Source organism: Bombus pascuorum, chromosome 12 (assembly GCF_905332965.1).
Source record: "Bombus pascuorum chromosome 12, iyBomPasc1.1, whole genome shotgun sequence".
Classification (NCBI taxonomy): Eukaryota; Metazoa; Arthropoda; class Insecta; order Hymenoptera; family Apidae; genus Bombus; species Bombus pascuorum.
Window position 1 is genome coordinate 7,678,103 of NC_083499.1, and position 24,529 is coordinate 7,702,631.

The following is a 24,529-nucleotide window of genomic DNA, read 5'->3' on the forward strand; positions in this document are numbered from 1 at the left end:
TTGTTGCGACAGCGTTGGCGGCAACGGCGAAATCGGTGAATGCCGGGACCAGGATAAAGGGAAAAAGATAGATGAGGGAGGCTAGGGGAAGGGTGCCGCAGGGTCAGGAAAGAAGGAAGGTGGAGCTGTGCGGCGGCCGAAGGGAAACGGCGGGAAACGGGAGAGGATCGGAGGGCGTTCACGATAATCCAGTCGATCCTCTTTCGAATTCTCCGTTACGAATAATAAACTTGCCGACAAAGTGGCCGACTATCCCGGCAGTTGAGCGAGGATCGAGCATAGACGCCTTCCACGAACCGCTTTTTTCCGTTTCGACCTTCCACGCCGTAAAAGGAGAACCGAGCTCTCGAGGAAGGACGACCGCGCGCGAGGTTTACGCGCCTCTGCGTCGCTTACCCGCATAGGCCGCATTGGCTTTTATGCTTTTTCGATAAAGATAAAGGATAGAACCATCTTTTCCCCATCTAGCCGATCTAACCAAGCTTCCCGATTTCGATTTTATTACGATAACGTGAAACGAGGCCGATCGCGATACAAACCTATGCAATTTTCTACTTAAACGATACTTTGGTATCGCGACATTGCTGGTAACAGTGACGTTGCATTATCCCGATCTCGACTACTTCGTTTCTCGTTCATCCTATCGATACGAACCACCGATCGAAACTCTCGCTCTTCGAGACTCTCGATCAGTTTTCCGGTCGAACGAACATCGCCGCTTTACGCTGAAGCTTCGCTAAAAGTCATCAGGTTTTCGAAACGTGAACGCGTTTATACCAGAAGACACTTTTGGATTTGACCACTCCGGCGAGAAAATACTAATCGTCGTCGTGTGGGTTAACCAAGTGCACGTGCACGATGTGCGAGGAGGAGATTTCGACCTCGTCGAAGAAATAGACTCTCGTTTCGTGAACGACCGTGTATACACATGCTGTGCGACATCCCTGCTCTCTCGCGTCCGGTTCTCTTTGAAGGAGATAACTGGGATAAGTGTATCAACTCCGCCGCCGTCTCTTTCTAATCTCCTTACCGTTTCCTATCTTTTTTCTCGTGCTCTATTTTTACCTCGGCAGAATTTTGATTCGCTGCACGACGTTCTCGCAATCCGATTTATCGCTCTATGAAAATGTAGAATGTAGACCGATCGAGCGTGTAGAAACGCGCTACCTATGCTGCTTCTTTTTGCAGCAACGGCGAGTGAAAAATGGCTACGCACGAATCTCCGACGCATGGGTATTTCCGCTTACCGTTCGCTTCGAATCTCGTGTCGCGTTCGAACGCTTGGCTAGCTTGTGCGAAAAGATTTTTCGTCGTCCATGTGTCGTCTCGTTTCGATCCCTTACAATCAACTACGTACAATTTCGTTCGATTACGACAACTTTTAACCTAGAAGTTGTGGGGGAGAAAAAATAATATAACAAAAGCAGCGTTCGCTACGAGTAATTTTTCGAAAAAGAGTCACGAATGTCTTCCGTTCGTGGAAACCGAAAGCGTCTAATCTTGGACTGGACGCGACGATGATGAATCGAGCGTACAGACCAAGGGCGATGCGAAATCGCATAAGCCTGCTCGTAGCTTATACGCACTATATATATATATATATGTATATATATATATATATGTATGTGTGTATATGTAGCCTGTCGACGACGGACCGACCAATCAAATGTGACCGAAAGAGACCTGTCTGTGTTCTATATATGTATTTATTAATGTCGATGTATATTAACGAAAGGCGATTACGTTTTCGCGTTTCAGGATTATGCTTCGTCGTAGTTTATTTAGTTGGTCGATTCGATTGAAAAATGGGGAACCATAACGGAAGAACGAAGGGTTCTGAGTACTCGCGGGAAACGCAATTAGAGCAGAACCGGTCGCTGCTACGAACAACTTCTAGGGGAGAAAAGAACGTTTCTGTGTGTATTGTAGCGTCTGCTTTCTGTTTGGCGTCTCCTTTCGTTCGACTGCTGCTGTTCGAGGATAGCCAAAACTTACGATGTTTATGTAAACTTTACGAGAAGGAAAAACGGAACAGCGATCTTTGCGTTCGCGTTGTCAGACGCACCCATGAACGATGGAAGGAAGTTTGTGTAGTTTATGGCTTTTCGCGATTAAGCTTACCGAATGAAAGCTTACTATCTGAACGGTCAATGGTAAAAGCTAACGCACGAAATGAACGTGTTTTCCGCGAACGATCGAAACTCGAAATACTAAGCTCGCAGGTAGCGCCATCTGGCGCAGAAACAGTAAACTACGTCCAAAGTTTGTCCGATGCTTTACCAACGTTCGCTACAGCAAGATGCGTAAAAGTACACGCATAAAAATTACATGTATATATGTATTTGAGACGATAATTTGTTTCAGAATTATTAAAGAGAAAAAGATAAAGCCAATGATGCGTTATTTACATGTTTTCGCTGACTGGACCGTAGATATTTACCGCAATGGTTGCGTTTGCAGGTAATGTGACGCGTGAGATCGAAGCCCGCAAACCGAACATAAAGAGAAACGAATGTGCTGCTTGCGTGTTGTTCGGGCCAACGAACAACGATGGCCTCGGTTTCAGGGTCGTTTCGGCTATTATTCGCTTGCATCGACTGACTTACCTCGCCTTCTTGTTCATTCGCATCATTCCCCCACCTCCTCTTTCACCAGATCCTGACTTGCACCGTCTCCCAACTAGCCATACATCCTTTCGCCTAGCCTCGACGCTCTTGCTCTCAACGCTCGACTCGTCTTGTTTCATCTTGTCACGTTATTACCATCTTTTGTCTCGCATCGTTTACCCTTTCTTTACCTCGTTTCGTCTTATCTCGTATGGTTCTTGATTCTCTTTCGATTATTGCAGACACGTCTCGTCAAATTTTCTTCCCTCTAAGATACGTTCAAATGAAAGCGCGTAACGCATTGCGTTTTATACTCGAGTAGATTGTAGCGAGCCGATCGAAAACCAAGTAGCGCTATTTTGAATTCCTAAGCGCGGCAACGCGTTCATCTTGCAAATACGTGCTTCGATACGAGGGCGCTACTTTGCAGACTTGTTACGATCGATGCTAGTGACATCTGCGAGAAAGTGAGAAAGAGAATCGATTGGTCGCGGTGAATACTAGACCAATCGAAAAGTAACACATGTTCGAGATGTCGAACGAAACAATGCGTTGTTTTGTCCCTGGTGCGGATCAAGGAGTAAAACGTGTTGGGAAAAATTTGAGAGTATGTTGCGACTCGTTGTCGATCGAAAGGGATATTATTTGGTCGAGTATTTGGTAAAAACACGATGCCGCTGTCGCGTGACAAGTTTTGTTACGCGTTCTACGACGAGAAGCTTGGATACATAAAAGATAGAAAAAACGAAGAGGACAATGCAAATGTCGCTATGAGCATGACGGCGAATCGCCTAATCGTGCTTTTCGTTTTCGTATCAGGAATTGCTGTTGCTGTCATCGGTACCTTACTGTCTCAGTACATTCGTGGTTTCCTGAAATATTTACCGGGTAAGTTTGTCCCAAGTTTCCCTGAAATTCGCACGATTTGTGCCAGCTAGATAGATAGCCCTATCGCGTGTACTGTCTAACCTCAGAACTTTGACAGTTATGGCAGCTATTCTTTCAGATCACGACTATCGTCACGTATTTATACCGCTTCCGACGGAAGGTGAGTTAAACGTGTACGACGAAGGTACCTTGGATTTAGCGTTGCCAAGGACTGAGCTGCGTCATCAATTGGAAATTGAGAATAGCGCGACATCCACCGCGGAAGCTTTAACCTCGCTGTATCTGGCATTGGAGATGAAATTGTCGGGCAAACAAAAGAAGGCGATCAAATTGTTTCAGCATGCCGTAGCTTTAGCACCCCGCCACCCAGATATCTTAAATCATTACGGCGAGTTTTTGGAGCATACACAGAACGATGTTATTAAAGCAAACGAATATTATGTGCGGGCATTGAGTTTTCAACCGAACCACGAAGGTGCACTAATAAACAGTCAAAGAACGGCTCGAGTAGTCGAAGAGTTGGATCGGAGAATGCTTCGACGTATAGACGAAAAAAGAAACACACTGTCCACGATTCCTGATAACAATGCTGCCTTAATACGAGCAAAGAAGGAGGCTTATTTTCAGCATATCTATCATACAGTTGGCATCGAGGGGAACACAATGAATTTAGCTCAGACCCGGGCGATCGTTGAAACGCGTACAGCGGTTGCTGGTAAAAGCATCGATGAGCACAACGAGATTCTCGGCTTGGACGCTGCAATGAAATACATCAACGCGACCCTGGTCAACAGAATGGGATCGATTTCCATTAAGGATATATTAGAAATTCATATGCGTGTTTTAGGACACGTGGATCCCGTTCGAGGTGGTCAATTTCGACGTACTCAAGTGTACGTCGGTGGCCATGTACCTCCTGGTCCAGGAGATATCCATTATCTTATGGAAGAATTCGCGTTATGGTTAAACAGCGAAAGAGCCATTCGAATGCATCCAGTCAGGTATATAACCACTTATTTCCTCGCCCATTTCCATTCTGCACCATACCATCTAATCGAATATATCGAGAATAATTGTTGTTTACTTTCTTCTATTCTAGATACGCCGCTCTAGCGCATTACAAGTTGGTACACATACATCCGTTTTCTGATGGCAATGGTAGAACGTCTCGTTTGCTTATGAACATGATTCTTATGCAAGCTGGTTATCCTCCGGTTATTATTCACAAGCAGCATCGACACACGTATTACGAGAATCTTCAAATAGCGAATACCGGCGATGTCCGACCGTTTGTTCGATTCATAGCAGAATGCACGGAACAAACGTTGGACCTGTTCTTGTGGGCAACCAGCGAATTCTCTAGGCAGGTTCCCGCGCTTAGTCAAGATACCTTGTTCTCCGAACGACGCGATACCATCGTTTTGGATGATGACATGGGGACGGATAGCGTTACCAATACCTTTGACACTGGCTAGTAGCCTCGGTCAGCTTTTCCAATTTACGCTACACGTTCCCAAGTATCGTTAACGTTCGTTAAACCAAAGATCTGGATTCGCTAAACTATTCGTTTACCTCTGTTCCGTCTGCAACAACGTTCTCTGTCGGTTTTGCGAGCCTCCAACTTATTCCTTGGAATTGCGAATATTCGTCCTCCTTCTGCCTTTCGTTCCCATCTAACGAATTGAACATTCAGCCCGTTTCTACAGTTTTGTTACCTATCTTGTTAAGTGTACATGGCCGCACACACACTTTCCCTTTCGTTAACTAGGTCTTTTCTTGATTTGTTTTTCTCAACGATCCGTCGATGTACATGCGTTCGCGATTACCGGCGCATTTTCCCCCATACGACTTGGTATGCTTCCATTTATAATTTCTCTGACTTTTTATCGTATGCGCCAAGACAGTCGAAAAACGGAAAATCGTGTGAAACCCTATCAAAGACTGTGATCTAATTTAGGAATATACGTAAGTTAATATTTAATTAGGCGAATTTTAAACATCGATATGGAATGTATGTTGAAAACGTCGCGTATAAATTTAAGGTTAGACGTGTAATCGCTACTCGCTGGTCGAGATACTTGCGATACGACGTAAATATTTACGCGAGTTTTAATAAATCCATTATTTTCTAAATCTTTACGTTGATATATTCTTTTTACCATCATCTAATCAAAAACAATTAATGTAGTCAGTACGATAAACGAACTTGCCATTTGATCGGCTAGTTTTAAGTCGATTATAAATATACATATATATATATAGTTTATTTATCAAACAACTGAGTTGGGTATTTCGTTCGATACGCATATGACAAAGAAAGTGAAAGATTAAGACAAATAGCGTATCATTTGTATCATTGTCTCTGTTCAATCCTTTGTTTGGTTTCGTCGGCAGAATTTTTTCTCTTTTTATAAAAAGTAGAGTATCGCCGTTGTAGTCTGATACGTTTTATGCCGATCGTAACGATGTTGCTCCCACTATCGTATCAAAATATCCAATCCACCGATTCGAACGTTTTCTTTCTTATCTCGCTATTCGATTCTATAGTGCGATTAATAATAAGGCAAAGAAGTATTGAACGCTCGACTGCTACGAAACTTTAATTTTTTTACGTCTAATAAAAACATTATTGACGCTTTGTTGGCGAAAGAAACGATACAGAGATAATTCCCATCGTTTTCAAGCGTGTTCGATCCAAATATGTATCACGAGTGAACAAAATCTTTACGCTAAACGTGCAAATCTCTCCTTTTTTTTTAATGCGATATAACGATGTAGTTTTATCTATATAAATACATTTCTATAAAAATCATATTTAGCCAACAACGTAAGTTGACGACCTATCGATTTCACACACATTCGTTCTTCCCTCTATCTTCTCGCGTTCGCTCATTCGCTCAATAGCATCATACATACACGCATACACTCGCTCGTGACATGCACATTCGTTCTCTCTTCGTTCCTGCTTGCCTGCTATGTCGTACTCGGTCCCACTTTCGATTGAATCCATAAAAATCGGATCGATCGCAAAACGCGCTGGACATTGTCGTTTTGGCAAGAAAAGACGCGCGCATGCATTCGTAGGTTGGCGAAGCGTGTCTGTGAAAATTCGCTTCTCCGTAAAATCTGAAAACGGTAGGAACGAAACCAAACGACGGCAAGTAAGATAGAAACTGTTACATGGATTTTAAGATTCTCAGGTTAGAAAAAAAAAAAAAAAAAAAAATAAAAACAGGCAAAATTGTAAAAAAAAAGAGTATTCAAAAGCGAACGACGAAATAGTATACCTTTTGAAATCGCGTCAACTTGACATCCAGAAATTTCGGAATTAACGTTGTACGAAACTTGATACTTATATTATAACCTTATTTTGCGAAACGCGTATACTAATCGCAAGGGTGGCTAAAGTTATCGCGGTCGTTGACCACAGACGAGTTAACTTACAATTTCTGTCGAAACGTGGGATCCTTTAAATAAACTGAGATTTTTTGATTAAGATAGAGACGATTACGATTAAACGATCTAGCAAAGTCAATGTTGGAAATACGCGTTTGACGAATCACGATCGTACAAATACACGAGAGATTAGACGAATACGCGTATGCAGTCTAAGAACTCTTTTTTTCTTTTATTTATTCCAACTTTTCGACGGAAAGAGAAAGTACTCTTTTAACAGATGTACCATTTATATATTTCTTTTAAAATTCAATCCATCTGAAATCAGGCAATTAAAGTTTGGCAATATAAATTAGGCAATCAACCGAGAATCCGTGTCTAAAGTATCTCGGTGAGAAACGAATCGAAACGTTTGTTAGAAGGAAGAGAAGGATATGCTGTCCTTAAAGGATATCTTTTTTAGCGTGTTTCTTTTCTTTTAGACGCACAGAGGTAACACAAAACAGCTCATGTTGAATAATCATAAACGCGCGTGCATTGATTCATTAGGTTTTCGGTTCGTACGTACGTACATACGATTGTCGATTTAATCGCACCCAGTAATCTGCGTGTATGCGGATTTATCGTCCGACGAACGCAGCAGCATCGTTCAAAATGTTAAGGAGACGTTAGTTAGGAGTAAAATAAAGCGCGCGCGGGGCACGGTCGATTCTGTACGTACGCCGATACGTGCTATGATTTAGGTGCGTGATGCTGCGTGTCATCATGAACAATTAGAAGAAAAAGCTAGCGATCGGAAAAGAGGAGAGAAGCAGAGGGAGAAAGATGGGCAAAAAGAGGAGAGGAAATACGGTAAACGATTTTGCGAAAGAATATGGACGGACGATGAACGTCTGTCGGCCACAGTTCATTTTGTTACTCGATATCACCGGTTCATTGTCGAGCATCTCGAACGTGAGTATTTCGTGCTTTCGAATCATCGATGATCGATCGCAAACCGAAGAGGAGAGGAAAAGGAACATCGGTATCGTTAAACGGATTCGTTTGCAGTTAAAGGAACGCGAACGGAAAGCTGATGCGACGAATCATGGTAACAGCGATGCTCGGAAAACCAATGGTATTCGAACGCCTAGATGGTTTACTGGTATTCTCTTTCCTTTGATTATGCCATCCTCACCCACTGCCATCCACCACCACCACCACCGCTACAACCATCACCTTATCGTTATCGTAATCGTAAGATGCTTCTTCGTGCCCTCGTCTTTCTGTCTTTCTCTCTCGCTCATCCACTCGCTCGCTTACTCATTCGTTCCTTCATTCACTCGCGTTTCTCTCTTCCCCTCTCTCTTCACCCTCTCTCTCTTTCTGACGCGCGCGCGTAAACTAATCCACGTTAATTATATCGTGAGTTACGAGTTCGCGTCATCTTCTGGCTGATCTGTTCTTCTTGCAACAATTGTCCACGAAACTGACTGACTTGATCGATTGCGGCGTTCAAGATATCACGCTGATGCACCAATAGTTGTTCCCACTTTTGGGCATATTCTGCAACAAACAACACGTTTTCAGTGGTCGATTTCAGTAATTTGCCCTTTTGCAAAATAGCAAACGGAAAAGGATCTGGTGAGTTTGCGAATGAACGTAAGCACGACTCGGTATGAATTTGTCGCAGCGACGGGACGCGTTTACGTTTCATGCGTTTCGAAACGATCGACGAACATAACGATCGTTTGGAAATTTTCAGGCAAATTAGGCCACGCTACGAATCGATCTCGATCGATTACGTTAGTGTGTATTCAAAGCGTTCCGGTTACTCGGAAAATGCAAAAATTCACGTTACAGATTTCGTTATGTATCTCTCATCGAGCGAGGCGTGCCGCGTATTAGTCCATTTGTATCACAGGCCATAATAGTAGTAGTTAATGCGAAGAAAACAATGCCGTTATATTAAGATTCCATAAAACTAATATTTATTAACAGCTTAATGTGTGTTGTACATGTAGAGGAATTTTCGCGCTAGAATCAATTACTCGCTCGGTTACTATCACGATATTTTTTAAGATGCACGGAGATTCGTTAATCGGAGAAGAAAGGGCCAGATAACAGAAGGAAGAACAGAGAGGATAGAGTAGAATCGACGCGTAAATCGATATCGCGGCTTACCAGTTCGATGAACGGAAGAAAAAAATACACGTTGCTCTGTATCCGATTGTAATTACTGGCGCAGTAGTTTCTCGATCCAGTGCGTTCCGTTCAGTTCCGTGCTCGGCTTACTGTCGTTTACGCTTAGGTACTACTGCCGATACGTATTTATATTATACATATATATTGCGATAGATTTATCGAAAATCGCGGCTTAAAAGCAAGCATTACTTATCGGAGACGTCGGTGATGTAGATGTAAATGTCGATGCGGTAATGATGCCTTCGCGAATCGTGACCCCTGAACGCGTAATTAGTACATATGTATATCTCTGGTGCGGTATTAAAGTAAGCAACTTTTGACAGGCGACTTTATATATGATTTTGAATCGAATAATTTCGTACCGTCGGAAAATTGTTTTCTCTCTATCAGACGTCTACGTAACAAGAACCTCCTCAGGTTGGGCGACTCAAACTTTGTTCTTTTCCGTCTCAAATCTGCAAGGGTTTGTGACGTTACGTTCAAACGTGTCATTGTTGTTGCTGTTGTTGTTGCTGTTGTTGCAGCTGCTGTTCGAGCCTTTGTATTCTTTTATAGATAGCTAAAAAACAATGATTTTTGGGCGCCATACGCGCTCAATGACAACGCGTATGCCTCGTTTCTTGTTCCTATATATATATATATATATTACGTGTATATATATTTTCTTAGATTTTAAGAAATTCGCTTCCGTATAGATTTCGTTCTCGACCGAGCAAAATTTCGCTGACTCGGCTTGTAAAGACAAACGTATTCGTTGCCAGCGGTTTGTCTAGTATCCGCGAATAAAATATCGGTTGATTGATACTACAAAGCGGTCTCTCGCTCCTTCGATTGTAATCTTAAAAGCTTCACGTTAAAGCATAAAAGTGACGATATCGTCGATAGGAAAGTATAAAATGAAAAATAAAGAAAAAAGAAACGAAAGAAGAAACATCGTTGGTCCCTTTTAACAGATAAACGTGCGCGAAAACAAAATACTTATGGCTCCTCCGTTCTTTTTACGTAAATGAAAAAGACCATGTACAGGCTGGGCAAGAAGGTAAAGAGGATAACATTTTTAAAAAACGACAAAAGAAAATTAAAAAATTTGAACGTGGATCGATCGTCGATCGGCGTACGAGATTTACGAACGTAGACGGTGGAGAGAGTGATTTCATAGCGATCGATGATCGTCGATCGACTGTCGTCATCGTCGACGACGTAAGTAGAAGAGCGTCGTGTTTCATCGAGGGTGGGTCGGTTCTCTTCTTTGTGGTCGTTTCGTTGACTTCGTTTTGACGAATTTGCGTTTAGATTGCCTTGTTCGATAGACTCGTCTCGTTGACAGCGATGATCTTCATGCCCGTGTTCGCGAGTCAGCCAATTCCGCCATGACATATTAAATCGCTTTGTATCGCGTTTGGAAAGATTCGCGAACGATCGACGATCGGGGCAACGCGTCGCGTCCTCGTTGCTGTCGCCGCTTTCATCGTCCAAGTTGAATTTATCGCCGTCAAACAGTTTCGTCTTCTTTGCTATCTTTTCATCGTCGAAGGCATCCAAGTTGTAATTATAATTAGAGTCGGCCACGACGTTCATCTCGCCAAAACGACGCGTCTTGGCATCGCTCGTTTTCTCACCGAGAGGCGAAGAATATTTTTTGACGCCGTTTCGATTGAAAGTGCCAGACCAATGATATTTTTGTACGCTCTTTTTCCCAACGGTAGACCGTTTGTATCGTTGCGCGCGGTTCACTGTCCGAGCCCAATTGTCGCTGTATGCAACTGAATACGCGTGCAAACTGTTCTTCTTCGAAACATTTTCGATGCACGATACACGTGAATCGATACCGGCCGTGTTCGCCGCGACGCGCGTCGTTCGAGTAACGTTCAACGGTTCGTAATCGCTATCGCACGAACTGATGTCATTTTGACATTCGACTTCGTCCTTCCAAGGAGACTTTAATGAATTCTCTGTCGTTGTATCGACGAGTTTATTTAGGTTGGACCACGCGTCACCGCCTGTAGAGTCGCGGTTATCGTTGTCTACTGGCACAGCCACCCTCATCGTTGTCGTTGACGTTGTCGTCGTCGTCGTCGTCGTTGTCCTCTCGTCCTCTAAGTTCGGTTCTAACGGGCAGCTTGCCTTTGCCTTATCTTTACCGCGTGAATCTGTCGCAAAATTCCACATACACAATAACGCTTGGTGCCCCACCCTTTTTGCTCCTCGTGTTTCACCGTATTAGGTTCTGTCGCGGGGTACCGAGACATTGTCCGATCGATAAACGGGTATGAACGAGAGACCGAAAACAAAAGTACGGTAGCGCTCGTATTATAGCTTTTTGGACAGACGGACGCGACGAGGCGAACAGGCATGCGTTATCGTGTCATCGAAAAATCGTTAAGAAATCGAGTATTAAAAGGAAAGAAAAAACAAAAAAGAAAAAAAACAAAAATAAAAAAGAAAACGCAAAATTATAAACAAAGCAGAAAAGATCGATCCGCTTAAGAAACGAAACGAACGGAAGTATAGAGAGGAAAGATATTACGCATGCAAAAGAGAAGAGAAACATTTGCATGTCGGAACAAGAGGCGTAAACTGAAGTTGAAAAATTCTGAAAATAGAAACGATTACGCGTGCGTACATGCGTACGTAAATGCGTGTGTGCGTGCATTTGCGAGTGTGTGTGCGCGGACGCGGCCGGGAGAGCGAAGACACGCTCGAATACAAGGGTTCGGAATCAGTTGAAACAAACGCGGAAACGCCGTCTTACCTTCTTGGTCATAATCTACTTCGTGAGTCGTACTGAACACATTACGCGCGCCATCCAGGAATCTGGTCGTATGGTCCATGACCATTTTGTGCGTGTCTAGGACTTCCTCCTCCAACATTTGCAATGCGGATACCGCTTCGTGGAACGTGTAAAGGTCTTGTGAAATCTCACCCTCCTGTTAAAAAAAAAAAAAGTCGACCGAGTAAGTGGAAGAACCGGTCCGTCTCGAAACTCGGAAGCCCGAGCTGACGCGGAAATTCTATTTTTTGTCTTACGTTCAGAGACCGAAGCTGCGCCAAATCGCTATCCGACAATACGCTGTTGTTCGACTGTTCCTCGATCTTTAATTCCCGTTCGTCGTCCGTCGGGGATGCTTTCATTTCCGTTGGATCAGTCGCGGCCAACTCCTTCACTCGGTCCGCATATCTGAGCGTGTTCAACGAATGTTCGCAGGAGCTCATTCCCGGACTGATCATAGCTATCTGCGAACAAGGGAAGGGGAGTGGTAAGGACGTGCGCGGTTCGTTTAAGTCGATCCGTTACGCAAGAAACGCAAATCTGTTACCATGCAAGTTTTCGACTTTTCACCGATGAAGCTGTCCCTTAGTACTTGCGTCAACTTGCTAGCTCTGAATGGCAGATGCGTTCCTTTGCGACTCAATGCGCGGATACATTCCTTTAACGCCAACAGTGACTTGTTGATCTCGGCACCCTCCATACCTGCGAACAACGCGACGTTTTTGCACATATTTCATCGGCGGACCTTCGTCCATGGATAGGGGAAATTACGTGAAACTCACGGGTTTGTCTGTTGGCGGAAGACGTATCTGCTCCCCTCTCGTTGCCAGCAAGATCGATCAAAGAGAATTTTCCGTGAATCTTGAGCGTACCCGGTATCCGCGCTGTGATTTGGAAAACGGCATGGGATCGTGACGAGTTGGAATTTGCACTGGTTTGACCACTCGTTCTGGCACTGTTTCCGTGCTGTATCAACTTCAACACTTCGTCGCAAGTCTCCACCACCTTTTCCGTTAATCCGAGTATTTGCACCTATGGGACAGGAAAAGATAGGAACGAGCTAAACCGGAAAAGAGAAGGAGTAAACGCGTATAAGCGTACCTGTTGCTTGCCATCTTCTAAAACGCGCAACTTCTCTTTGTCCTTCAATAGATCGAACACCTTGCCAGAGTAGATCTCGAAAAAGCTCGCGGAAATGACCAGATTCAACGGACGATACTTAACAAGCTTGAGGCATTTAAACACATCCTTGGCTACCATCGCGTATATGCCTCTTTTGCAATCCTGTGTCTTTCCGTTAAAATCGCCTCCCATGGTATGCGTTTTACCGCTTCCCGTTTGACCGTAAGCAAAACACGTGGCCATCCCACCTTCGAAAATGGTTTGCACCAGAGGTTTAGCAGTATACTTGTAGACGATCTCGTTGTTGCAAGTTTCATCGAACGCGTAATCGAATCGAAAGATTTGGTTCTCCAAGTATTTGGTTAGATCGACTTTGGCTTTCGGCTCGTGAACCACCATCTGATCTTTGCTAGGCACGCTGATCACATCTACCTCTTTGCGCGCGATCTCCTTCTTGTTCAACGGACGCTTTCTGACGCACACTGTAATTTGATGATCTTCCACGCTATCCGTTTCTCGAAGGGGCCTGAATTCGATGCTGTTCTGGTATTCCCTGTCGACGGAAAGACATCAACGTCTTGAATGGTATCACGCGAGGAAAGAAAGAATCGGGACTGACCTTATCATAGCAAGAAATTCCCAATTCGGATTACCAGGATCCAAGTTCATCAGAGCTTCCTTCTCCTCCTTCAACTCGGCTTGCCTCTGTCTTCTTTCCTCGCGGTTCTTCTTCAGCCTCTCGACCTCTTTCACCACATTCGACCGTCTAACTCGCCCGTTATCCGCTTGTACCTGTTGTTGTTGCTGCTGCTGCTGCTGAGACTGTAGCTGTTGTTGCTTTTGCTTGGCCTGCGCTGCCATCGAGGTATTGAAGGAAGCGGCCGTTGACGTAGGTGTCGGTGGGATGTTCTCCAATTCCCGGCGGCTCGTTAATCCAGCCACGGAATCACCATGTCCATTCACGGTGACACCGGGTGGCATTATATTGGTTGGCCGACCCGTTTGTCGCGACAATTGTCTGTTGGAACCCGCTGCAAAGTATACATCAGTCGCGTGATGTGTTCAAGTTTCGGGATCGAATCGAACGAACGTGTTCGCGCTCGGTGGACCGACTGTCGCGGGAAAATAAAGAAAATTCAGACGCGATCGCGTGTATCGAGAGAATCGCGCATGTGTGTGTTACCGTGTGACGAGACCTGCTCCGAGATGGCTTCAACCAATTCCTCGGTCTTCCCATCCTCGGTGCCGTTGATCTTATTTTTTCTTCCGAAACAGTAGCCCAACGGATCGAACCTCATGGCGATGACCGCGGTAAACGAGGTGAATTCGTAGAATCGACAGAAAGAACAGACGTAAAGAAAGGAAGGAAGGAACGAGGAAGGAAGGAAAGACGTGTGTGTGCCTGTGAATGAGTGAGAAAGAGGGAGAGAGAGAGAGAGAGGAAGAGAAAGTAGACGAGAGTGTACAAGAATGGAAGAAACGTAGGCTCGAATCGCACGACCTGATTATATACTCTGTTCGTTTAATACGTAGCGCATCGTCCGTCGAGGTCCTTGCCCTTGCGTGCCTTTGCATACGGCGCAAGAGCATCGATAGTTTGGAGCGTGAACACTCGCGCACCGCCGCTCGTTGCCACTGGTGGTGCTTCTTTTACATGACGCTGACATCGCTGTTACACCACGCGTATTTCATTCGCCATCGCTTGGCAAATCGATCCGTCCAGAGTTAGTGACCACGACATAGTAAACGCGACGCGAAACGATCGCAACACGACGATACGCGCGTGAGAACGTTACATCGATCGCCGTTGACCAATCGTACAAATAAAACGACTTTTGCGTTCGCGCGATATCAACTCGATCGATTCGTCAGATTAACAAACGATAACGCGACTTTTCTTATTTATGCAAACCATCATACATACGTACGTAAGGTTTGCTCGCGTACGACATACCTTTTACTGGAATCGACGGCTTGGTTGAATGCTGAAAAAAAGAAACAGAAAACATAACGTAACGTCGTCAAAGGAAATTTCAATACGAGTTATTCAAATATTATATAAAGTTTAACATTCTGTAATTCGATGGTGTTCGAAAATAACCAATGATAAGAAAGATAAGTAAATAAATAATGAAAGGAGATGGTAAGTTAAATAAAACGTTGGTCGATAGTCGAGCATGGGTACGATATGTCGTCTAAAAAACGTTGACCGAAAAGCGAGTGCAAAATGTAGGAATCGAAATCGATAAAACGTAATTCCGTACGTACGTGCATACGTACAACGCCGTATTCGGAACAAAATCGATGTTTCGCGGTAAAAAGCAAAGGAAACGTAAATCGAACGAACGTGATAGAAAAGAAAGCGAGATGAGACATCGCAATTTGATGGACGTCAAACTCGTTGTTCGACGTCCGACGTTCGATCGAACGAAAAGCACGGTAATGCGAGTACGCGAGAAGCGAGGAAATGATAGGAAGCGTGCGTGGGACGACGACGACAACGACGACAACGTCGTTTTAGAACGAATCGCAATGTTCCGACGAGAAACGAGCTTAAAAAGAAGGAAACGCAAAATAAGGTGAGGAAACCGGTATCAGGCGCGTGGTTGTTGGCGACAGAGGTGGCGCAGTGTATCGAGTGCGATCGATCCTCGAAACGTGGCAAAGTAGCATAGAGAGAGAAGGGAATGGAAAATAAATGGGGAGGGAGAGAAAAACGCTGACGTTACAGCTGGGTTTACATCAGTCCAGTTACTGCATCAAGCGATTACGTTCCAGTTCTTTAACTGAAAATCGGTCCATGTCTACGGTATTCCAGTCTCCTTTAAACAGACGAAGCACTGGAAAATCGCTGCTAAATCGTCGTGGCAATGGATGCACTGTACTACGCTTCAGCCAGCACTGGTTATCGAGTCGTCTACACGACTCCAGTAACGTTGCAATATTGTGTTCTCCATGGTAGGAATAAACACTGGATCGAAAAGTAGACTTTCGATCCAGCAGTTGGACGGGATTGCTCGCTGGGGTAACGACGTTGTACTGGAATCGAAACACCGATTGCCTCATTACAGTTACGATGCAGTGCTGGACTGGACTAGTGCACTGCAATGCCACTGGACCGATGTAAATCTAGCTTTACGGCAAAGAGAGAAGGAGGATAAAAACAAAGTAAAGCCGAGCGTTTACGTGTGAGTGCGTGTGTTTTAAGGATAAACGAAATACAAAGGAGTGTCAGGGTGGGAGGAAAGGAGCGTGGGTTTCGCGCGTTTACCGAAAGAGCAGTAACGACTCGTACAGGAAGCGTTGCGGATGCAAGGCCGTTTCTTGCGGTATGACCGCCGTGCCGTCCAAGGGAGCCCTCCTCTTGGTTCTCCGACTCATCCACCCCCTCGTCCTCTTCGCCCGAAGAATCCTGCTTTTCGTTCGAATTTGATGGCGCGCGCGATTTGAATCGGACACGTAATTCGAACCAGATACGATTCGAAGAGAAACTACGACCGCGACGATATTAGGAGGGGGCGGAGGAGGATCGACGAGCGTGAATCGTCGAGAAGAAGTGGTGCCGGTAGAGATTGCGGGAACGCGGGACGATGACACGACGATGCGAGGTCGTATTGGGGGATGCGATCGGTTTCGGACGGGAGAGACCCGATATCGGTGATGATCCATCGCAGACCCAAATCCGTGATAATGAGCAGCGTCCATGGAGGAAAAAAAGATGTAATCGTGTTAGTAGCAGGAACGACGCGAGAGTTGCGACGTTGAACGTGGTCGCTCGCTCGATCGGTAGCGATCCGACCTGAGCCGCGCCAAAGCTACGACACGTGTCTCTCACCGAAACAACGAACGCGGATGAGAGGTTGCCTAAAAACACTACGTACACGGAAATTGAAATTGCTCGATCATGCGCGACGTAATTCCATCGTGTACACGATGGAAACGCGATTTCGTCGATTCTTTTCTTCTAACTGTTGGTTCGTCTTCCGTGGTTGTCGCGCGCTGTTTGAAAGAGAAAGAGCGCTTGATAGATCGAAGGATCGCGCGATACGTACCCTTGCTTTGGAGATCAACACGTGATTATTGATCTGCGAAGGTGGTTCCATGGTCTTTTGATTCGTCAGGTCGGGATTTAAGGCGACGATCGCGTCCATCTCGACCTAAAAGCGAAACAGAGAACGAAAACATTAGAAACCTTGCGCGTACTTTACATCTCCCTCGTTCTCGCGCCAAGTACCTCTTTCCCTTTGGTCTCTCCTCTTTCGAACCATTCTACGGTGACGGTGCGCTGTTCCCAATTAATGCCGGAAACGACTGCCGAGTGGACACGACCTGAAACAAACACGAATTTAGCGTAGTTTGTCGGCAATTCGAGGAACTTTCCGCTAAAGGGAATCCTAACGAGAGATTTGTACGAAGGACGCGCAAGTCGATCGAATTGGACTCGAGCATCGGTCAGCAACGTAAAACGGAGAGTAAGAAACGAAGAATGCGGTTTTCCCCTGTTTCGGGACGATGCTCGTGTACGCGTGATCACGAGCTTTAAACTCGCAAAGTTTTAAATCGATTAAGGCGAGGGAAATCGTTTCTTCTCGTTTCGCATGGTTATTCGATCGAGGACGCGTCGATCTCCAGACTCGCGGAGATATCCAGAGAAGTAATGTGTTCATAGATGACGTAAGAGCGGATAAAAGGTAAGGTTCGGCGAGGCGTAAGAATCTCGCGACAGGCGTCCTTATAAGGATGCAGCGCCCACGTGCACACGATTCGCTGCGAATCGACCACGCGTCGTCGTTCTATTCGCTTTTCATTTCGATTTCGAATTTCGGGCAAGGTCTGCACCGCGACCAAACGGCCTATTTCGGCGCCGTCGCGACTCATTCGTTGACTCGTCGACTCACGAGTAATTGCGAGGTATATACGCGTTAAAGACAAATCACGCTAAAGACAAAGTCGTTATATCGCTCAATGCCGATGATTCTGGGGTAAGAAAGTAACGCGCTGTTCCTCACAGTCCGTTTATTATCAAAAGGTGTCGCTGTCTTTTCCACTTTGCGACCAGATTCTTTGAAGTTTGAACAACGTCTCTATTCTTCGGTAATACTGGCAATAAAACGATCTCCTAAATTACATAACAATAATAATAATACTCTCATGCATCCTCTAAACACGTATCATCAGCACCGTATTGTTCGGCAACTTCAAGTCGCCTGCCGAGGTCGGTTCTTATTGAGCCCTCGACCCAATCATAAATTATGGTAAGACTAAATAGCGACGACTATGTGCCATTATGTTGCCTCGAAAATGCGTCGTCGCTAACATACATATAATATACGCGACGACGGGGGACCTGGCCACTTGTTGCATCGCCATGCTGCGTCGAGCTGCGTTTCGATCGCGAATACGTCCTACACGGTATCTGTTAAATACCTGTAGACAGCGTGTAATGCTCTTAACGACTCGTAACGAGTCGTAATGTTGAATCACGATTGAAGATAATCGAATTTGCCTTTGGGAAATTGGCGAACCGCGCGAGAATCACAACGAATCGAAGATCGAAGATTCTTGTCGCGCGTAGTCGTAGGTTTTCCTATTTATATGGACGGGTGCAAGCTATAAATATTATTACCGTGGCCGAGATTGGGTCACCGATCCGCTTTCTTCCTGCAACTGTACGGGCGCTTTTCCAACTATCGCCAACCGTTCTCGGCGGACACTACTGCGACGTCGATCGTCGTTCTCGATCGCGTATTCCTCGATCGAACGTAACGACCAACGATCGTTTCTGGCCGCTGCGATGCGGCCAACCGACTCTCCTTTCTTGGCGAACGATCTGACTCATTCACCGAGAGAGCGCGAGTAAATAACATAGCGCGTTGTTGGTTTGGCGTAAACCTTCTCGCGACCAGAGTATTCCTCGAAAACGTCGATTGCATTCGATCGAGGAAGGACCGTGTCGCGGAAGGATTTACGAAGAACCGATGCATCGTGGAGAACATATTTCTAGGGACATCTGTAGAGTTGCAAAGCATTGAGAGTGCGTAAGAAGGGATGCGATTAACGATTCGAAAGAGACGACGGCATCTCTTGTTCTGGTCTCGTTGCATTAGGAGTTTGCATCGAACGAGAGGAGCCTACCGCGTTCCCGGTGAAAGGATATCCGTTCATCTGCCAGCAGCGGTATCACTGGTATCGAGACGCGATTGTTGTCGCATGGGAAGGAACTAGAGGATCGGCGACCGAACGTAAGATACGACCGCGTGGTCGCATTGGTTTACACCGGCGCGGCGCGACGTGACTAACCCCGTACTCGAACCAAGTTGTAAAAAGGAAAAAAGAAAACAAATATAGCGTGAAAAGGTCAGCAGTCGGAACGCAAGGGCAAGAACTTGCACTTATATAGACTTGCGTATCGCGACTATTTGCTCGTTTCTCGGTAGCTATGGTGTATGTGCATCGCGATGCCCAATGCCCATCTACGTGAGTAGGCGACGTATGTATATCGATATATGTAGTTGGCCAACAGGAGGATGCGACGTAATATACGATGCGCGACATGCGGCGTGCATCGAGTAAGGGTAAGTTGTCCGGTTCGTTTGCTAGATTCACTTGTATCAACGTACTATCAACGACTTTCGTCTCCGTGGGAATAGTTGATCGCTGTACCAACGTGCGAATCACGACGAATCGGTGTTTCACGGTAAAAACGTGTGCGCGACGCGGAGCGGCGGTAAGACGGTTACACGATGACGACGATGACGACGATAACGGCGGTAGAAGTGGCTCGCGTATTCATTGTATACGGGAAAAGAAGAGAAAACAAAAAAAGGGAAGTAAACGGGTCAAGCGGTGTTCGATTTTCGTTGGCAGTAGATAACGAAAGTGCGAGGCATCGCGCACGCGATCGGTTGTCTGAAAATGTCTAAAAATACTTTGGCAAGATACGTTACTCACCGTCTGTCCTCTTGATATTTATACTGTTGCCGGTCTCAATGTTGTACATGCCGTGGTCCATGGTCATTTAGTCGTGTTCTCACGCCGTGGCTATGATCGTAAGACGGCCGGTTTTTCACCGGATCGAACACGACAACGATGAAGAAGACGACGACGACGATACGACGCGACGTCGATGATGTTGATGCGAGAAAAACGCAGCGATTCTCGAGCAACAGAAGCCTTACGAAGACCGTGTAGTTTACGAGACTTCGAAATCCGACCGTTGACAGTTACGCCAGCGTTCGCGTTCAAAATCACGCGGCTGTGCTGCGTTCCTCTCCACCGTCGTAACTCGTACTTTTCCCTTTCCGTCACCGTTGCTGCTACCGCTGCTGTTATCGTTTTTCTGCCCTATTTTGCTGGTACACGGTGTCCCCGTGCTTTATCCTCGCTGCTGTTCGTTCTTCTCTTTGTCGCAATCTTAACCGCAGTCGCAGTCTCGCTGTCGTTGTCCACCACCTCTTGCCGTTGTGTATTTTCACGTCAGGGACGTCGCCGATTGTGTCCAAGGCACGCCCGTTTTGCGAATTCTCGTTTAAACGGTAGCTCGTGTAACCCGCGCGACAGCACGCTCTCTTTCCACGAATTTTTAACTATGCCAAAACGAAAACGCAACGACTCGAAATTACATTCGAAGATTCGTTGAATTTCACGAACGAGATGTTTCCGGGATTTTGTGCCGGGATACTGCCAGTGTCCGTTATTGACAACGGAAAGACTGCGAGCGCCAACTCTCGGTCGACCATTACTGCCGCGACATCTGTTACTGTGCACATACTTCTTTTCGAGCAGCTGCATTCTCCCTCCATCTATTGGCAATATCAGACATCGCTTCGTCGGCCATTTTCTCCGCCTGATCGTAACCACTTGAAAATATCTAAACACGATCAGGTCGGAGATAAAAACCAGACTCCGGACGTGAAATTGAAACGTAGCGATAAATATCGGTGGCCTGCTGTTGCGAAAGACCAGATATCTTAATTTTATCTCGAATTTCAACTCGTTTTATTTTCATTCGTTTACGTATAAAATACAAAGATGTTTTATTTATTTTTCGCTGTAACGATTAGTCTTCGTAGCAGACGACTGTTTTATTCGAATCGAGGTGCCTGCGATTATTTCGGAAACACAGCTTGCCGCACTAGTGTTTTTAATTCCTCCAAATCTAAATCTTTGTCCCCTTCGAATCGATCGACGATACGTTTCATTCTAAAATCAAACACTCTCGATAATTACATATTTTACGATGCAGCGCGTAGGAACTATTTTACCTATCGATACGACAATGAATACTCGATGGTAAATCGTGTTGTTTTATCTTCTGGAATACCTGCGATTGATCGAATTATACGTATATTACTAAATGATTCGTATCCTACCAAACAATCGTTAAGTTAATCATGCTGTATTACCAACAATCCTCGCTTAACAACGTCTTCTTCCAGTTCCGCGATTCTCGCTACGTAATGCGCGAAACTGCGCTTTGTGCTACCGTTGATCAAACGGTAGAGAAAAGCCAGTGATTCATCTTGGTCGATCACGCATTCGAACGTCTATATTCCAAAGAAAGGAAAAAATAGAAAGGGAGAGAAGAGAAAAGAGAAGAGGAAAGATGTACTTTGTACACAAGTTCAAACTATCGACAAAGATATTTTTTCTCACCTGAGTCTCGATTAAAGGAGTTTGAGGCAGTAACGCAAGTACGTTATACGCGTGCGTCGCGGCAAACACGTGAGGACAGTTCGAACCTCGTTCGGCGAACGTGTTCAGTACGGCTGCAACCAGCGACAATCCGCTGATTTCGGACGTTCCTCTGTCTAATTCGTCCGATATTACGATCGAATCTGATGTAGATGCGCGTAAGGCCACGTTTATCTGAAATGCAAACTCGCTTTTTCGTTTCGGTCCAGGGAAACGTACACCGTTTGCCTACCTGCCGAAGATTCTGTAGAAACGAACTCGCGTTCAGTCCGATGCTTTCCGTGTTCGACATTTGAGTCAGAACACGAGATATCGTTCCTATCGTCGCGGTTCTTGCAGGAACGTAACAACCTATATGAGCCATGAACACTACCAGTCCAATCTGTTTTAGATATACGCTTTTGCCGCAAGAATTTGGCCCTGTTAAAACTTTGATTAAACTTGCACCGTCGCCCGAACGTATGTCGTTTGGCACGAACGTCGTCGCGCATTCCATCAGCGGATGCCGTCCTTCGACCACATTTATGATCTTTGACTGGGTCACGTTTGGTCTGACATAGTTATAATCGCGCGCCACTTTGTAAAACACCAATAAACTATAACGATCGAGCAGTGCATGTTAACCATCGAATTGTTTGTACGACCTTTGGTTGCGGTTAAGGGTACTTACGTGTCCAATTCGGCGCACAGTTGAATCGTGCGTAAAATTGTTCCTGTGTGTTTCTTTATGTATCGTATTAACTTTTGTACGATATGATTCTGCCGAACAGCTATTTTCAATATGATGTCACCCACGGTCTCGTCTAGTTCTAGAATAAACCAGCCGAATGAGAATAAACAAGTGTAAAAGCTTGGTTCGTAAAAGCGAAACAACGAGACACCGACCTTTCGCCGAAGAACTTTTGTAATAATGCACCTGATTAATGCTGAATTTGAATTCCAAACCAGGGTAAGTAGCATTTTCCGTCGGCGGAGTCGGATTCCACTCGTTTATCGCTAAAACGTAGCCAATGTTTGGCAAATATAGCATGTTACAACCGGTGACAGAAGATGGAAGATGCTCTCGCATATCTTTCTCTCCCATTTGCGTAAGCAGTTCGGGCAAAGTACGTCGCACGTGATTCACTGTGAATCAAGAGACTCTGATTATAATTACGATTAACGATTCGTAGGAATCAAGATAAATCTTGCACGCACGTTCGTCCAGCAAGGGGTCGACATTCGGTTTAACCACGAGCTTGCTTTCGCGTCTGCTCTCGCCAAAATCCACTATGTATTCGATAAAGTACTTAACGTATTGCATCTCGCTCGTGATACTTTCGGCTATTTGCCTAAACAGTTCTATTCGTTCTGCGTATTCTTCGCATATGTCCGCGATACAAATTACGTGCGAAATGGTCTGAAAAAGCAAAGGAAACCGTTTGGCTGATCAAGCGAGGCGCAAGGATCGTTCGTATATCGTTTATAACTGGATTCCGCAACTAAAGGAATAGGAACAAAGCATCAAACCTTGTGCAATTTATACCAATTGGATGGCTTGGCTTGCGGTCCGGAACAACAGGCAAGCACCGTGTTGGTCAAACGATATACGTGCCTTAAGCATGACGATAAATTCTCGACAACGCTCTGGTTCTTCGAATTCAGAAAAAATTCGACAGCGTTTAATCGTTGCTCTAATACGGCGATGTTTCGCGTCGGATGATGTAGCGTCTTCCTGCGGTTACAGATAGAAACAAAAACGATAGGACAACTAAATGTCTCCTGCGAACGTACGCAACTAACAGTAGATAAACTAGAATTTACCACAGGAATTGAACTCCCGGTCTGGAATGGCAATAACGATTCAGTAACGAGAATAAACTGATTCCTTTCATCGTTGTACTTGTTTTGCCAAATTTAAAAAGACTCGGGTGATCTCTGGCTTGGACGATATTCAGTGCCTTGTAAGTGTCTTCGTCCATTATGACCAAATCTCGGCTTGTTCCGCAAAAGTATAAAACCAAATAGAATGGAAAAAATTGCGAATGATGAGGGAATGGAAGGGAAATGATTTTAACTTACAGGTTGAGATAATTAAGAGATACGAAGGAGGGTTTTCCGGATGGATCCAACGCGATATTGTTCCAGTGTTTGTCAATGAACAGCAAGAGCGAACCCAATGCGTGTATCATCGCGCAACATTTAAAATTGAGTATAGTATTCAAAAAGGTCAGTCTGTCCACGTTATTGGCGTTCTTCGGCTCCGAGTCGAGTCGAAGACATCTCACCCTGTGAGAACACCGTTCGTAGTTATGCTCCTTTTTGCAGGTTACTTTCAGCACGGCGTTACACACGGTACCGCGCGAATCTAACGAATTCGTTTCCTCGTTCGATGCTTCCGTCGTCAATATCTTTTTTATAGCATTGGTAAAAGCAGCGGGTGCTGCAGCGTTCGTAATCACGTAACGCGGCAAACATTGCCTATACAGAGCATTCGTTACGTCGAAACGTTCAACGTCGTCCATCGTGTCTTCCAAAATGAATAGTTCGGACGTAACGATGTTATAATAAGCGGCACCAAGATGACTGTTGTTCCAAATCATCGATAAAATTATCTGGGGAAAGAAAGACGGAAGACTTAACGCGCGGCTTTGACCACCGGTTTGTTTGATTCGACATTTTTGAAAAAGGAAGAGAAAATAGAATAGAAATTTCGGTGAGACGTGCCTCGTCCGTGTCTTCGAAAATGGCTGCGTCGGCCGGAGGGAGATCGGTTGTGTCTTTACCGGTTTTCGATCGCGTTGCTTTCTTCAGCTGGTCGATCGTTGCTTTTTCTTCTTCGTCGCTGCTCTCCGATAACAAAGATTCGAATTCGCTACGTCTTTAGATA

General features: G+C 45.2%; 4 protein-coding genes across 11 annotated transcripts in view; 2 read left to right on the forward strand and 2 right to left on the reverse strand.

The window, feature by feature from the left end:
* The window catches only part of LOC132912714 (adenosine 3'-phospho 5'-phosphosulfate transporter 1), a 139,923-nt gene that overhangs the window by 51,703 nt on the left and 63,691 nt on the right, over nucleotides 1–24,529 (forward strand). The gene's annotated exons all lie outside the window — the stretch shown is intronic.
* LOC132912711 (protein adenylyltransferase Fic) lies at nucleotides 3,101–5,627 on the forward strand. 2 transcript variants are annotated; one of them, XM_060970383.1, is made up of 3 exons: nucleotides 3,101–3,494; nucleotides 3,601–4,495; nucleotides 4,594–5,627. In XM_060970383.1, the coding sequence occupies exons 1-3, from the start codon at nucleotides 3,278–3,280 to the stop codon at nucleotides 4,967–4,969; spliced, it is 1,488 nt and encodes a 495-aa protein (XP_060826366.1). In that variant the 5' UTR covers nucleotides 3,101–3,277; the 3' UTR covers nucleotides 4,970–5,627. The 2 variants fall into 2 exon arrangements, with proteins under 2 accessions (XP_060826366.1, XP_060826367.1); XM_060970384.1 differs by having other exon boundaries at nucleotides 3,103–3,494; nucleotides 3,613–4,495.
* Nucleotides 6,067–20,673, reverse strand: LOC132912696 (kinesin-like protein KIF2A). 7 transcript variants are annotated; one of them, XM_060970356.1, is made up of 13 exons: nucleotides 19,918–20,666; nucleotides 17,201–17,295; nucleotides 17,019–17,123; nucleotides 16,238–16,378; nucleotides 14,921–14,951; nucleotides 13,586–13,997; nucleotides 12,946–13,519; nucleotides 12,627–12,876; nucleotides 12,392–12,546; nucleotides 12,102–12,308; nucleotides 11,827–12,001; nucleotides 9,437–9,529; nucleotides 6,067–8,435 (listed from the first exon to the last, which is right to left on the reverse strand). In XM_060970356.1, the coding sequence occupies exons 1-13, from the start codon at nucleotides 19,982–19,984 to the stop codon at nucleotides 8,284–8,286; spliced, it is 2,457 nt and encodes an 818-aa protein (XP_060826339.1). In that variant the 5' UTR covers nucleotides 19,985–20,666; the 3' UTR covers nucleotides 6,067–8,283. The 7 variants fall into 7 exon arrangements, with proteins under 7 accessions (XP_060826339.1, XP_060826340.1, XP_060826341.1 ...); XM_060970357.1 differs by lacking the exon at nucleotides 9,437–9,529 and having other exon boundaries at nucleotides 19,918–20,664; XM_060970355.1 differs by lacking the exons at nucleotides 6,067–8,435; nucleotides 9,437–9,529; nucleotides 19,918–20,666 and adding exons at nucleotides 9,536–11,224; nucleotides 18,593–18,734.
* LOC132912700 (mutS protein homolog 5-like) lies at nucleotides 20,941–24,271 on the reverse strand. Its single transcript, XM_060970361.1, has 11 exons — nucleotides 23,722–24,271; nucleotides 23,464–23,637; nucleotides 23,170–23,374; nucleotides 22,858–23,059; nucleotides 22,546–22,785; nucleotides 22,331–22,469; nucleotides 21,893–22,256; nucleotides 21,622–21,834; nucleotides 21,372–21,512; nucleotides 21,231–21,289; nucleotides 20,941–21,168 (listed from the first exon to the last, which is right to left on the reverse strand). The coding sequence occupies exons 1-11, from the start codon at nucleotides 24,240–24,242 to the stop codon at nucleotides 21,075–21,077; spliced, it is 2,352 nt and encodes a 783-aa protein (XP_060826344.1). The 5' UTR covers nucleotides 24,243–24,271; the 3' UTR covers nucleotides 20,941–21,074.